The sequence below is a fragment of the Astyanax mexicanus genome, chromosome 3 (genome assembly GCF_023375975.1).
Source record: "Astyanax mexicanus isolate ESR-SI-001 chromosome 3, AstMex3_surface, whole genome shotgun sequence".
NCBI lineage: Eukaryota > Metazoa > Chordata > Actinopteri > Characiformes > Acestrorhamphidae > Astyanax > Astyanax mexicanus.
The window spans coordinates 10,364,293-10,379,791 of NC_064410.1; the positions used below are offsets into that span (position 1 = coordinate 10,364,293).

At 37.8% G+C, this 15,499-nt stretch overlaps 1 protein-coding gene across 1 annotated transcript; it reads left to right on the forward strand.

Moving 5' to 3' along the window:
• Positions 1–12,984: 12,984 nt before the first annotated feature.
• Positions 12,985–14,351, forward strand: LOC125799335 (insertion element IS630 uncharacterized 39 kDa protein-like). The gene is made up of 2 exons (XM_049475873.1): positions 12,985–13,185; positions 13,334–14,351. Exons 1-2 carry the CDS (start codon positions 13,111–13,113, stop codon positions 13,991–13,993), a joined length of 735 nt encoding a protein of 244 aa, XP_049331830.1. The 5' UTR covers positions 12,985–13,110; the 3' UTR covers positions 13,994–14,351.
• Positions 14,352–15,499: the final 1,148 nt, after the last annotated feature.

Genomic DNA, 15,499 nt, shown 5'->3' on the forward strand with positions numbered 1-15,499 from the left:
CCCCATCTTCGAGCAGAGAAAGACATCTGCACTCCTACCACCACCTGATATAAATGTGTGACTGTAGCAGCAGTACTGGGCAGAACAGTGAACCTGTCTAAACCACGGCTCTCACTAAAAAACAGGGGTTCTTCTTCTTCTTTGTCGAATTAATGGCAGCCAGCACTCCTGTCATTGGTGCATTACTGCCACTTACTGGATAGAACATGAAATGCTGAATTCTAAATCCTATTAAACAGCCCAGATAATTTAAGAAATTTAATCAACTTATATGTGTCGTGAATCATACTATGTATAGATAGATTCCCTACTGCCCGAACTCCTCCAAACACCTCTTCCCTTTGTATATCATATGCCACACACTGTATTAAGACATGTTCTATAGTCTCTGGTTGAGAGCAATACAGACAATTGCCATCCGGATGTTTACCAATTCTGAACAGACTCTGATTCAGTCCACAATGTCCTATACGTACCCTAGTAAGTACCAACTCTTCCTGTCTATTTTTACCTCTAATTATTCTCTGTCCTACTAACCTTTGAAACTTATAAAGATGCCTTACTTTTTGTTCCCCATCCCACATACCTTGCCCAGTCCTAGTTACATATTTTTTAATGAGCAGCTTAGCCTCCTGCCTGCTTAAGGGCACTGAAACATTAATAAAGTCCAGCGTAAGGGCTCGCTTTGCCAACATATCAGCACATTCATTGCCCTCCACCCCCACATGAGCTGGTACCCACAGAAAGCCAACTGATAAACCCAAATGCTGTAACCTGAGAAGGATCATGAGGACGTCATAAATAATGTCTATCCTTGATGACTTTTGACCGTTCGGTAGGCTTTTCAAAACAGTCTGAGAGTCAGAACATATTACTGTTCTCAAGGGCCGTACATCCTCGACCCAGAGCAAGGCCATCATAATGGCCACCAATTCAGCTGTATACACTGCCACATAATCTGACACTCTCCTAATAAGTTCCGTCTTAAAGGTTGGAACATACACTGATACTCCAGCTCTTCCTGAATCTGGATCCACAGATGCGTCTGTATAAATTTTGAGGTCATATTTATAATAGAGATCTAAATATGATAGTGTTACCTGATCTTTCATCACCTGCTTCCCATGTTTCTTAAACTCATTTTGCAATTTTAAGTCAACTTCCGGCATTGGAAATAGCCAAGGAGAAATTGGTGCCGCAATCACAGTTTTACATAAACAGAGACTTTCCAGATTCATTTGCTGAGCCAATTCACCCGCTATCCAGCCAAAACTTTTACCTCTGCTATCACCATGTTCCCAGCAATCCCTTAAAACTATATTAGCAGGATGATCTATATCATGCCCTTTTATTCCCACCCAGTAGGACATGGCTAACTGCTGACGTCTAAGGTCCAGCGGTGGTTCACCCGTTTCCACTAAAATCGCTGGGTTTGAGGAAGATCTAAAAGCCCCACAGCATACCCTCAATGCTTGTAACTGAACTTTATCTACCTTCTGCAACACAGTTTTTGAGGCAGACCCATAAACAACACTACCATAGTCTATTGCTGCACGAATGAGAGAGAAATATATCTGCAGTAGCGCCTTCCTACTTGCACCCCAGTCCAGTCCAGCTAGACATCTCATTACATTAATACTATGTTTACATCTTGATACCAATCTATTAATGTGAGACTGAAAAGTTAGTTTACCATCCATCCATACCCCAAAATACTTAACTTCTGAGACCTGTGTCAAAGACTGACCATACATCTGTAGCTGAACATTCGGAACATTTCTCATTTTAGTGAAACAAATTGCCTGAGTTTTATTCACTGAAAATTTGAAACCCCATTTAAATGCCCAGTTTTCTACCGCATTGATGGCCAATTGCATTTTCTTCTGGACCTGCCCTACATTACGGCCTCTTTTCCACAAAGCCCCGTCATCTGCATATAATGACTTTCCAATTCCTGAATCAACCATAGAAAAAATATTGTTAATCATTATATTAAATAATACAGGACTACAGACACTACCTTGCGGTGTACCATTGTCCACAGAATAAATTGCAGAGTAACTAGCACCTACTCTAACTTGGATAGACCTCCCAAAAAGAAAATCCCGAATCCAATTGAATAGTCTACCACCAATTCCCATGTTATACAGCTTAACTAAAAGACCTTCTTTCCAAATCATGTCATACGCTTTTTCAATGTCAAAGAATACTGCCATGACAAACTCTTTGGATACCTGAGCCTTCCTTATGTCTGATTCCAGGTATAATACAGCATCTATAGTGCTACGACCTTTCCGAAATCCACTCTGGTAAGGAGACAATAATCCCCTTCTCTCTAGTTCATACAACAAACGTCTAACAATCATTTTCTCCATAAGTTTGCACAGATTTGAAGTCAGAGCAATAGGCCTATAACTAGATGCATGTGATTTGTCTTTCCCTGGTTTTACTATAGGAACTACCACACCATGCTTCCAAGAAGTGGGTAGGCTTCCTTCCTTCCATACTTTGTTAAATAAAGCTAAAACACACTGAAGAACTCTATCTGATACATTCCTCAACATAATGTAGCAGACCTCATCTTTCCCAGGTGCAGTCTGCCTAGCTGACTCTAATGCCTGTTTCAGTTCCAGTAGACTAAATTCGACGTCCAAAGGGTGTCCACCATCCTCACATCTCGTAATAATACACTGATTTAGCCTATTCTGCTGTTCCCTGTACAACCTTGCTTCTTCAGTTAAATTATTATTACTATGAATCGCAATAAAAGTCTTTGCTAAAGTCTCAGCTTTTTCTCGGTCCGACACTGCTATCTCAGCCCCATGCTTCAGAACAGGGATACTACAGTCAACCCGTTTACCCCCCATTTTCTTAATCATACTCCACACATCAGCAACAGATGTTTGTCGTCCTAAAGAAGAACAAAAATCCCTCCAATACTTTCTTTTAGCCTTCCGAATAACATTCCGAGCTACTGCTCTTGCCTTTTGAAACTCAATTAACATTTGAAAGGTATGAAGGGACTTCAGAGCTCGAAACGCTTAACGCCGACTTTTAACACTCGCTGAGCACTCAGACGTCCACCACGGAACAACTTTCTTTCCCTTCCCACTGTTCGTTTTCCCAATAGCCTTGACTGCAGACTTACACAAAAGATTCTGAATCTTATTATTAAAAGTCTCCACATCATCCTCAAAAGAAATCTCATTAACCCCAGCCTCACATAAATCCAAAAACATACCCCAATTTGCTTTCCTAAAATTCCAACGTTTTACCTTCTCTATATCATGGACTAGGTCCAGACCTATTCTACACCAAATTGGAGAATGGTCACTACCCACCAGGACATCCTGCCTAACCATCCAATCAGCTATCCCAGCCAAATCACCAGACGTCAAGGTCAAATCTAATGCAGAAAATTGCCCCCGTGCCACATCAAACCTCGTCCCCTCACCTGTATTAAGACACACCAGGCCAGTACATTCTAACATTTCTTCCACCACCCTACCATTATGATCAGACTCCTTGCAACCCCACAAAGTACTGTGTGCATTAAAATCACCACACCATATAAATCTATGATACCCTTGGCCACTCACTTTTTCAAGAATATCCAAACTCAGTTTGTCACAAGGATTATAAAAATTAACAATCCGCACAAAACAGGAACCGACCCATACATCCACCATCACACTTTCAAAGTCTGCATTCACCTCTACTATTTTATAACTCAAATCTTGTTTAATAAACATTGCAACCCCCCCTCCAGAGCCCGTCACCCTGTCCCGTCTGACAACCTCATATCCTTGTATCCTATAATCCAGACGTGGGTTTAACCACGTTTCCTGAACACATATAACACTAGGTCGTTCATTGCTACTATTAATATATTGCTTAAAAACCAAACCATTTGCAATCAAACTTCTCGCATTCCATTGCAGGAGAGTAAGGGCCACCATCACATGCCACTTACAGACTGTGAAGTAGCAAACTGCGACATTAAGGACTCATTTAGTTGGTCAACTGTTACACCTTCCATAGCCAGATGTTTCTCGGCTGCCCTAAGAATAATCCTAATCCTTTCAGTTCTGCTATCTGTTTGCGCTGAACAGTTAACTACTTCCACCATAAACGCGAGAAATTTAACTTTGTCCAGGACTAGTACATCCCTACGGACCAAGCTCTGCCCATCCTGAGGTTCCCTCCTCTTCAACTGTTCCTGTGATGACTTGTGCTCTTCACCTAACTTGACCTCCTTTGCAGCCTCAGCATATGACAAACCCTTAGTAATCCTTACACGTTGGATGGTTTGGGCAGATTGATAAACCTCACATCCTCCAAATCCTGCACTATGCTCACCTCCACAGTTACAGCATTTGGGTTTTACTCCTTTTCCACAGTTCCCATACTCGTGTTCTCCCCCACATCTAGCACATCTCAATTTCCCTTTGCAAACTGCAGCAACATGACCATATGCTTGACATTTATAACATCTAAGGGGTGGAGGAATATACGCCCTCACTGCATAACTCAAACAACCCAAATAAACACGAGCAGGTAATTGAGCTTCATCAAACAATATCATCACAGACAAACTGTCAACCTTTTCCCCAGCTTTACCTATCTTGAGACGTTTCACCTCTCTCACCTAGGCCCCTTGCACTCCAGATTTAATCATGCCTTCTGTCAGGTCAGTAGAAACCCCACTGATAACTCCTCTAATCCATGTTCTAGTGGAAAAAAGAGAGCACATTACCTTCTGCCCCGCCAACATCTTAATCTTTAAAGCTAAATCTTGTTGTCTTTTGTCTTTACACATTAGCAGGACCCTCCCATCCCTTAACGGCTTTGCCCAGATTACATCTCCTAGTGCTTTCTTCAGATCCTTTGTCAGTTTAATAGGGTTCAAACTTGTACAACTCTCAGACAAAACCTTGATCACCACTTTGAACTCTTTGTCACCTCTCTGATTAAGTTCCCGGTCATTATTCCCATCTGAGGCTGATCCCCAACTTTTCTTCCGTTTAGCAGTCCTATTTTCAACTTTCTTCCACTCAGAATCAGCCGCAGCTTTCCCACTCAAACTTTCAGGTTCACTTCCTGACTCAAACACCGCACCATCCTCCGGCACCTCTGACCAATCCATGGTTCCGCCAGCTACCTCTCCCTCCGACGACCGATGTCCACTCCCAGGTGCCAGTGAACCTGTCTAAACCACGGCTCTAAGATAGATTGGGGTTTGTGACTCCGCCTTCTATCGACAATAGGTTTCCATGAAATCCCACTGCGAATCATGTTTATAATAATAATTATTATTATTATTATTATTATTATTATTATTATTATTATTATTATTATTATTATTATTATTATTATTATTATTATTAAGTTATTAACTTATTATTTTGATATACTAAATTAGAAGCTCAAAATAATGACATGGTACATCAAAATAAAGATTTAGTATCTAAAAACAATGAATTAGCTTCTTAAAATAAATGGAGAAATTTAAACAAGATTTAAAATCTCAAAATGGAGAAATTAAATTACTTAAACAAAAATTCATATATTTTTATTTTAAGTGGCAAGAATTGGCTTTCATAGATTAAAACTGACAAGCCTAATTTTTGTGAAAAAATCATAGCTCTTATTTTGTCTGTCCATAGCCTGTAGAGTGTGAACAATGAAAGTAAAAGTAAGTAAAATGTAAGTGTTTTTTTTTTCTTGACTAAACTATTTATAGCTCTGCGCACATTTAGAAATGTCAACAGATTTTGAATACTAGAAATGTAATTTCCTTAGACCTTGGGACACCCCCATTTATTACAGCTTTAAAAGTCTTAAATTAGAATCTTGTGCAATCAGCTGTTGAGTGTATCACCATGGCCAGGTCCAAAGAGCTCCCTGGTTTGATTTGTGTGGCTACATACAACAATACATTCTAGTAAAGCAAGTACATACCCTTCCAGTGTACTAGCAGCAAAGTTTATGTAGCAATATCTGTCATGCTTACTGCTTAATTTATGACTAAAAACAGTGGGCCAGTTATAAAAATGGAGAAAGAGAATGTCAGTCATTTAATGTTAAATGTGCACACATGTAGGACATGCAGTATAATCACTCAACACAAACACAGACTGTTGACAAGTACTCAAATAGAAGACTCAAGGACAACACAATTTTACATGCTGTAAATGTCAAGTATAACATATTACAATTTCGCCAAATTCCAATTTCTGGAATTATTTCTTCTTTTGTCCAAACTTAACACACAGCAGCCATTAACAACATACACTCCATGCTGATTGTTTTACCCTTCTGGACTAAGTGAATACTTCACCCAAATCTCTGTAAACTCGTGCCAGAATTATATTTATATTATATTTATTATATTTATATTTATATTTTTGCCAAACACACCAATCTAATAAATTATGAGATAATTAGATTAGCAGCTATTACTACACCACAAACTATATTATATATTGTAGCACAATTTTGGAAATTACTAACTCAAATAAGAGGACAGGTACATGTTGGTGGGGTTGGGGATAATAGACTTTTCACCTCTGTGATAAAAAAAATATCTCAGCAGGATGGAGTGTATGGCAGTAGGTAAAGCACAGTTAACACAATTTACGCTGACAACAAACCTAGACAGCTATGGTCTTGCCCAAAACTGTAAATTAACCAAAAAAGTACCTAAAATAAAATATTTGAACAGCTACATAAATTACAATCTGATCAGAAATAAGAAATTAAATAAAATGTTATTTTTACATTATGTTACTATGCTTTTACTATGTATCAGAAAGTAATGGGTTACTGTAACATTTTGTTTAATGGCAGTTCTTGAGCACGGCTTTGATATCCCTGAGTCTTTTACCAGAGGGAAGTTGTTGGTTGATGTCAGATTGAATAGAGATCTTTCCAACATGCTACATGACAGTTGTGAATGTCCTGAAGTGTTGGCAGAGAACACACTTTGTCCTTTTCTATGCTTCTGCTTTGTGCAGGAGTTTTGCTTGTTCTTGTGAGATGAACAATCCAAACCACATGGACATGATCAAATTAAATGTATTTATGCAGCACTTTTTAGTTAATAATCCCTGTGTAGAATTGGATCATGAGGCTCTGTGGCAGATTAAATTTCTTCAGTGGCATCAGGAAGAAAATCCTTTGCATTGCTCTCTCAGGTCCCATGAGCTGGGACAGGATTTGCTAGTTAAACCTGCTCCCTCTTGCCAGCCATACAATCCACAATCCACCAGCAAATAAGGTGTTGTAGCATTAAATGCTGGGCTAAGTTTACAGAATTTTTGGCCAGCGTATATGCAAACAGCAATGTTTGTGAAGATGCAAGTTAATCAAAATATTGAATTTTATTCTGGTTATTATAACAGGTTATAATTATATCTTATTTTACATATTAAAATGAGGCCAATAGTTGGATTTCTTGTGTTCATATATCAGTATTTATTCATATTCACTGTTGTGATATCATGTGTCATATCTTTACATCACTGGTCTTAGGTAGAAAAAGACACTTAGCCAATCTTACAATTATTCTTTACTTGTTTTTGTTTCAAAGAATAGGAATAATCATCAAGCATTTAACTAAAAAGACGCTTTGAAACACTTAATCATATCTTTCAGATATTTCCTAGATGTGGGAGCCAAAACATTAAGACTGTGTTAAATTGTATGTGAATATAAATAGATCATTAGCTTTTCCTAAGAAATGTATATACTGCATAACATGGTAATAAAGTTGCCATAAGTGCTTTGTACTGTGAATTAACTCAGATGTCTTTATGCATCATTTATTTACATGTATAAAATGGGTGTACTGTCACTTTAAGAGCTAAGGGGCTATGGTGCTGTGGCTGGACCTGCATAAGGCAGTGCTGAGTAAGCTGCATAGGATGCTAGTAGTTTTCAACTATGGTTTAAAAGTTTTATTTTAGTTTATTTTAATCACATGTACAGTCTGCAATAAACAACAATTTTTTGTCTATTCTTACACAGTGTCCTGTGGAAGTGTTTATCAAAGGATGCAGACATAAGTAGAGAAGACGCTTCAGCCACTACATAACAATGTACAATGTACTCTGTCTAGTAAAAATAGTACTGTCTGGGCTCAGCAGGAGTGAAATAGAGTTTCTGTCACATTTAATCAGCACCAGCACAGACTAAAACACTTAAACACTCCAAGTGTTAACAACACTCAAAAACCATGCCATTGGCAGCTTCTTTTTCATTTTCTATGAGTATTTAAAAAAATGCTCAAATGACCAAATACAAATCTACAAATTGTATTCACCTGATCATCACATTCAAAGTAGAATTATTATGCAAAGCAATTACTACCTAATACTATCATATGTATCATGTATATATATATTTGTTAAGTTCACTGTACTTAAAAATAATTTTTCATTAACTTAAAATTTCTTAGGTAATCGGTTAAAACAAAAGTTTTGAGTTTAGTGACCTTATTGGGTTTTACAGTAAAGGGGATAAGGTTTAACTAGGGGTGTCTAAAAGTAAGCCTAGATTTAAGACTAGATAAAAAAAAAATACTGTCAAATGAATTATTTATACATGATTAGCCAAGGGTGTTTGGGTAATTGCCTTAATAAAATGAACACAAAATAAATATTAATATATTTTAATATGAATTCATTCTGAGATACATAGCAGTGCTTTAAATACATAAATAAATGAATGAATGAACAACAAATACCCTCAAGGATTAACTAAATAAATTCACAAAAATAAAAAATTACATTCACCTGTTAATGCGATGTAAATAAAATTTTGATATTAGAATAAATATGCATGACGTCTGGTGAACAGATTATACTGCCGCCTGCCATACAACAAATAAAATATGTGAATCTGAAATCTGACATTATATATAAGTAAATGTAATGTAAACTTTATACAAATGATGTACCAATGTCAGAGGACATGTCTTCGTTTCTGTATGTGTGAAGGAGAATTAAACAAATGCACAATGAGACACGAGGTACAATAAGCAGCAGAACCTGCAGAACAGGTTGATTTCTGGGTGCCAAACAGTGCTGTGTCCCCGGCTACATACTTCAGAACTTTTTTTATTAGCCCCGGGGTCTTTACTCACACCAAATTCACTTTATTTACTTTAAATAAAACCATTGCAAAACATATTCACACAATAATTAACTTCTCTTTATGATTCAAAACAGTTAAAACATAGAATTAGCTGTCCCTTCCAAACCTCGTTTTAAATCAGTGGCTGTTTATATACGGGCATTATTTTTTCCTTTATCTCTCAGACTTCATGCGAGTGATAGGATGGCAGCAAAACTATGAAGAAGGTAATGTTATCACTGTATCAAGTACTCTTTTGGCACTTTTAGGCGCCTGCATACAGGACTTTGAGAACAATTGATTGACTATAGATATCAGCTATCAGTCATTGTTAGGCTTGTGGTCACCGGTTGGTTGGCACTGTGCCCATTGGGGGCGGGGCAGGGGAGCGTGAAGGGCTGGAATATAAAATAAAAAAAACTCAGGAGTATTAGATTGTCAAGCAGAGACTCTGTACAGTATACTAAAACTGTATTTTTTAAGTTTTTTTGTATAATATTTATAATATGAAGCTTTTGACTTTTTCCTTGAAGATTTAATTAGACCCCTTAAGTTAAACCTGTTCTCCCCTAATTATAAATCTCCAGTGATGCCCCTGTGGGGATAATGTTAGTATTGTCAGTATTGTATCTCTATTGTCTTGTGTAAATTGTATCAGAAAATATATACTTCATGGAAATAAAAACAGGCGTAGTTTTTTATTTGAGTTTTAGAACAAATACACAGTACTGCATTTTTTCTGAATGCTAAAAAAGGGGACATTGAATTCTATTAAAATTATCTTTTACAGTTTTTTTCCCAATTGCCAATACACATTTCTTGAAACCATGTCTGCATATCTCTAAACTGTTAACACAAAACTTAATTTTCAAACTACATTCACAACACAGTTCAAACAGTGTTTAAAAGAAAACAATGATGTCAGATCAGACCCTGAGTCAATCAAAATAAAAAACACTACTGAACAGTTATTACACACAACATAGAAAAAGGAAAACACAACGACCAGATTATACAGTCTTTAGAAATAATCTTTACTGTTCAAAAAAATGCATTTTCAAAAGAATAAAATCTTGTTTAGCACTTGTATTTTAAATATTGCAAAAAAAAACATTCTCTTTCTCAATGATTCTTCAAAGATCAGAGCTTCTTGTACTGAACATTTGGTTCAGACACATGGGCGTGGTATTGGGGGAAAAAGAGGACCTGACTACCCAGGGGAAATGGGCCCATTAAAATTCTGATTTTTTTTCAATCACTTTATTCATGTACTGGCATGGATAGGGGCCCACTGATATCAAGAGTGTACAGGGCTCAGACTTTGCTGCCATGCAAAGTCAGATGTTTATATGAAGTGTTTTACCTTTGTAATCTCATGTAGTAAATGTGGTTTGGTTTACACTGGTATGCAATGCAGCATAGTACCAGTAATCACAGCTGCAGTGACCGTCCACAGACAGTGTGCTATTGCACAATCTAGCTCTGACAAACAGACTTCAGACTTGTGCTTCAGACTTGACCCAGGGGTTATCAGTGGAAATGAGAGTTCCTGTGACAGGTCAGACAGTTACAGTTTTTCCCAAATGTTTAAACGCATTTTTAGAAATTTGGCTCAGTTTCTCAAAACTTTAAACACAAACTGAAAATGATGAACTGCTTTGTTGAAACTCCACAAATCTCTAGCAAAACTGATTCCTTTTACCAAAACAACACACACAGCTATTTATATACTTATCTCTTGCAGAGCATCAAATAAACACTGACAAGATAAATTCAAAGCACTATTATCAGAAGTATTTGGTTGTGTTTTTGACTTCATGAGGCCACTGTGCAAATTCAAATGCATACAAGTCCATGGAAATATGTTGGCTTTCTGTTGTTTTTATTTATTTGGTATGGTGTATTTGGTATGGTGTAGGACCCCCCCCCCCCCCCCCCCCCATTTACAGTACTACACAAATGTATTTTTACTGTATGTAATATGTTGCAAAACTGTAATTGTGACCTATTTTCAGAGAAACATGATAAGGAAAATCACATACAAAGAGGACACACAAATGTATTTATTGCAAAATGCAAAGAAACAGATCACTGTTCTTCAGACCCCTGATCTCGGTCAGGAAAGGAGACCTCATCTACATCAGCTGCAATATTCTCCCTCGCCAAACAGCGGGGAAAAATGCCTTGCATGGCAAATCCATCTTTGGCAATCATCTGCGTGGATGTCATCACATGCCTCCCCCAAACATGAAGTAGAGCCACATGCTCGTGGGGTCTGCGTTTGTACACTTTCCACCTCCATGCAGAAAAGAATTCCTCTATTGGATTGAGAGATGGGGAATATGGTGGAAGGTGCAGCACAACAAACTGTGGATGTAGTAAACCAGTCATGGACCAGAGCTGCCCAGTGGAAACTTACATTATCCCAGATGACAACATTGAAGAGCTGTATCAGTCACGTGAGGCCTCTTTTATTCATACAACAGTGCTATCTTCCCTGCCAAGGTGGACACAAATACTAGGAAAATAAAATATTTGAAATCGAGTATTGATAGGTATATTGACTTGTGCTGTATTGGGTTTCTTCTGTGAGTCCTGTATTTCATCTTGTAAATCTAATCTAATAAACATTTCATTGGCAGAACAGCTCCGTCCATGTCTTACACCATCAATTGCAAAGCAGGATTATTTTAATAAGAGTTTCTGTTTATGTGTCTAATATTAAATGTTTAGAGACATTTAGAGATTTAGGAGACACGTCTGCACATTCAAATCCATTCATCACATGAGTCTTTCAGCTTTTGTGGAGAGAACGTCTTCAAGGCATGAAAAGTAACGAATAAATGCAATGGTGCTAAAAGCTTAAAAACACAACTTATTTAATCTTCATGCAGTGTCAGTCAACTTAACTTTAGTTTGGCATCATAGGAACTGTTGTCCTTGATCTAATTACCAACCAATAACGTAAAAAGGAACATTAATAAAAAAACACTTTTTACAGTTTTTCTCGATTGTTTACACACAAATATTGGTACTTGAAACACAATGATCACAAAATGTAACTCATGCACCAACCCCCTGAACCAATTCTGCTAAACTACTAGCACAATTCCTGCTTTACACTCAAATTGTAGTTCTAAAACACACTTTTTCCAAAACTCTACACACAATTGTCATGAAGAAAATCTCTTGTTTTCACAAGGAACACACTGTTATTCAAAACTCTAAAGTTAATTGCCCTACTATGCACACTGACTCCTCACATGGGCAAACACCTAACACACATGTTTCCACTCAGCAATCAGAGCTTTAGCATAAAAGGGCAACAGGTGAGCTCTTCTGTTTTGGAGCAATGGAGGCCAAGGTTGTAAACAGAGGCAGAGCCAGAGCCAGAGGAGTGAGAGTAAGAGGAGGACGATGGGGAGGACGAGGACGAGGAAGGCCAAGGACAATCATTTCTGATGAGATCCGAGCCACTTTGGTTGACCATGTGGTCAACCATGGCCTAACAATGAGGGAGGCTGGGCAAAGAGTACAGCCAAATTTGAGCAGGTACACTGTAGCATCCATCATCCGGACTTTCCGCAATGAGAATAGGTAAGAAATCTACTCTCACTACAAAACTGCAGTACTGCATATCAATACAGTACTCAATGAGTACAGTAGTACAGTATTACCTGTGGACTGTTCTGTAGGACATTGTGTTTCGAGTATTTGGGAAATGTATTCCTACTCAGTATTTACAGTATTGCACTCTTTGTATTGCAGAACTGAAAGATTACCAACAAGAGGTGGACGGGGCCGTCTTCTGTCTCCTGAACAGGAAACAGAGATCATGAACTGGTTCTTGAAAATAACGCCATTACCTTACGGCAAATACAAAGAAAAATAATAGAAAACAATGAGATATTTCAAAATATTGATAGGGTAAGTTTATCAACGCTGGACCGTGTCTTGCACAGAAATAAACTGAGGATGAAGCAGGTCTACAGGGTGCCATTTGAGCGCAATTCAGAAAGAGTCAAAGAATTGCGATATAACTATGTGCAAGTACGTCCTATACATTCCCAACCTTGATGCATACTGTCAACATTGTATAAATCATACATATTTCTTTCTATTATATTGTAATCATAATGATTGTGCTTCACAATAGTGACCGCTCCATGTCTACTTCTGATATTGTTATGTGTTTCAGAGAGTCCTTGAGCTGGAGGTGGATGCAGTGGAGCACCAGTTCATCTTCATTGATGAGGTTGGATTCAACCTCACAAAAAGACGAAGGAGGGGAAGGAATATAATCGGCCAGCGTGCCATTGTTGAAGTCCCTGGCCAGCGCGGAGGGAACATCACAATGTGTGCAGCGATGACCCACCATGGCATCATCCATCACCATGCTACCCTTGGCCCCTACAACACTGCCCATCTGATCACATTCCTGGACACCCTACACAACACACTCATTCCACCAGATCAGATAGACGGCCCAGAGCAGCTCAGGTACGTTGTCATTTGGGACAACGTAAGCTTCCACCGGGCTGCTCTGGTTCATAACTGGTTCACTGACCACCCACGCTTTTCAGTTGTTTATCTCCCTCCATATTCTCCATTCCTGAATCCTATTGAGGAATTTTTTTCTGCCTGGAGATGGAAAGTGTACGACCTAAATTCAGAAACGCGTATACCCCTTTTCCAAGCTATGGAAGACGCATGTGGAGATATAGCAGTTGATGCTTTTCATGGCTGGATTCACCATGCTAGGCGATATTTCCCCCGCTGCTTGGCCAGGGAAAACATTGCTTGTGATGTAGATGAGGTGCTGTGGCCAGACCGAAACAGAAGAGAGGATGCAGCATAGTTTTTTTTGTTTTGTTTTTTATTATTAACTGTATACAGTAAAATCTTCTGCACTGTATGTGCAACTTTGTGTCGGTTGGGATGTACACTGTGTACATTGTTTTGTGGGAAAAATAAAACATGTTTGTTACAGTATATTTGTGTGTTCTGAGTATAAAAACAATATTCTAAAATATTTTACAACACACTTATGTATTTAATGTCTGTAGTAAGTGTAACACTGAACAAAAAGTCATTATGATGAATGGAGAATGGTGTTTTACACTGAGCACATCAGTGTTTAAATGCTTTTTTTAATTGTCTGTTCATATGATAGTTTGTGTGTGTCATCTGAACACAAAATGGCCTTTTGTGAAGAGATGTATGTAAAGTTTCATTTTGCAGGAGAATTGAAGGGTTTTGCCCATTGTGTGCGTGTTTGTTGGATTTGTGTGTAGAGTTCTGAGAATATGAGGCATGTTTTCAGAAAATGTGTGTAACCAATCCAGAAAAACTGTAAAAAGCACCGGAGCGCCACTTACTGGACAATGACTGAATAAATTTTAAATTCATATTGTGTTTTTTACTGTTTATGGAATTTGCTTGTTTTCTTTTATAATTGCAATTGTTTAGAAAATAGTTCTAAGCTAGTTGACTAGTTCTCATTGTTTCATAAAGGGGGAACACTTTTTCACACCATATAACTTGGGTGTGGGGGGGGGTGGATGAATATATAATATAGATATTATAAATGCACTTGACCTTTTTAATGTATTTATTTATTTTTATTTATTTAAAAAAAGAACAACATGGATCATTTTCTTTTCACTTTACAATTACTTGCTACATTTTGTTGGTCTATCACATAACATCCTAATAAAATTAAGGTTAATTCATTTACAAACATGTTAGTTTGTGGGTGTAATGTGAAAAATTGTGGAACAGTTTAAGGGGTATGAATATTTTTAAGGTACTGTAGGTGCTGTCTTCTAACAGAGAGGGAGCGTATCTAGACCAGGGACCACTAGTCTCATCCATACTGGTCTGGGGTGACTGCAGGTTTGTAGATGAATGATTTTGGAGGTAGACAGTAAATAATATAACCGTTTTCTCGTTGCTTTTCTTTACATTTTGGTTTGGAAGCTGTCCCCCACTGCCCTGGGCCAGCCTTCACTATGTTTCAACCCCAAGAGACTAATTTAAAGTAATTACATAACTTTTGGCACTGATACATACTCTAGGACAGAACATTTTACATACGCATTATGAAATTTTGGAAAAAATAGCAGAAAGCAAGACTTCCTGGTGCAGAGTTTGTTTTAAAATAGGTTCATGTTTACTATCTGCTCCAGGGAGTTCTATTCTATTGGCAGTACTTTTCTACAGGGACTAGACATGGTCACACATATTATCATACATTTAATCACAAAAATGCCATAATATGACTGTAGAAAGCAAATCTAGCAATACATGGGCCTAAATCTATGAATTTGCTTTTTTATTTATTTCCTGAACAGTGACATCAACC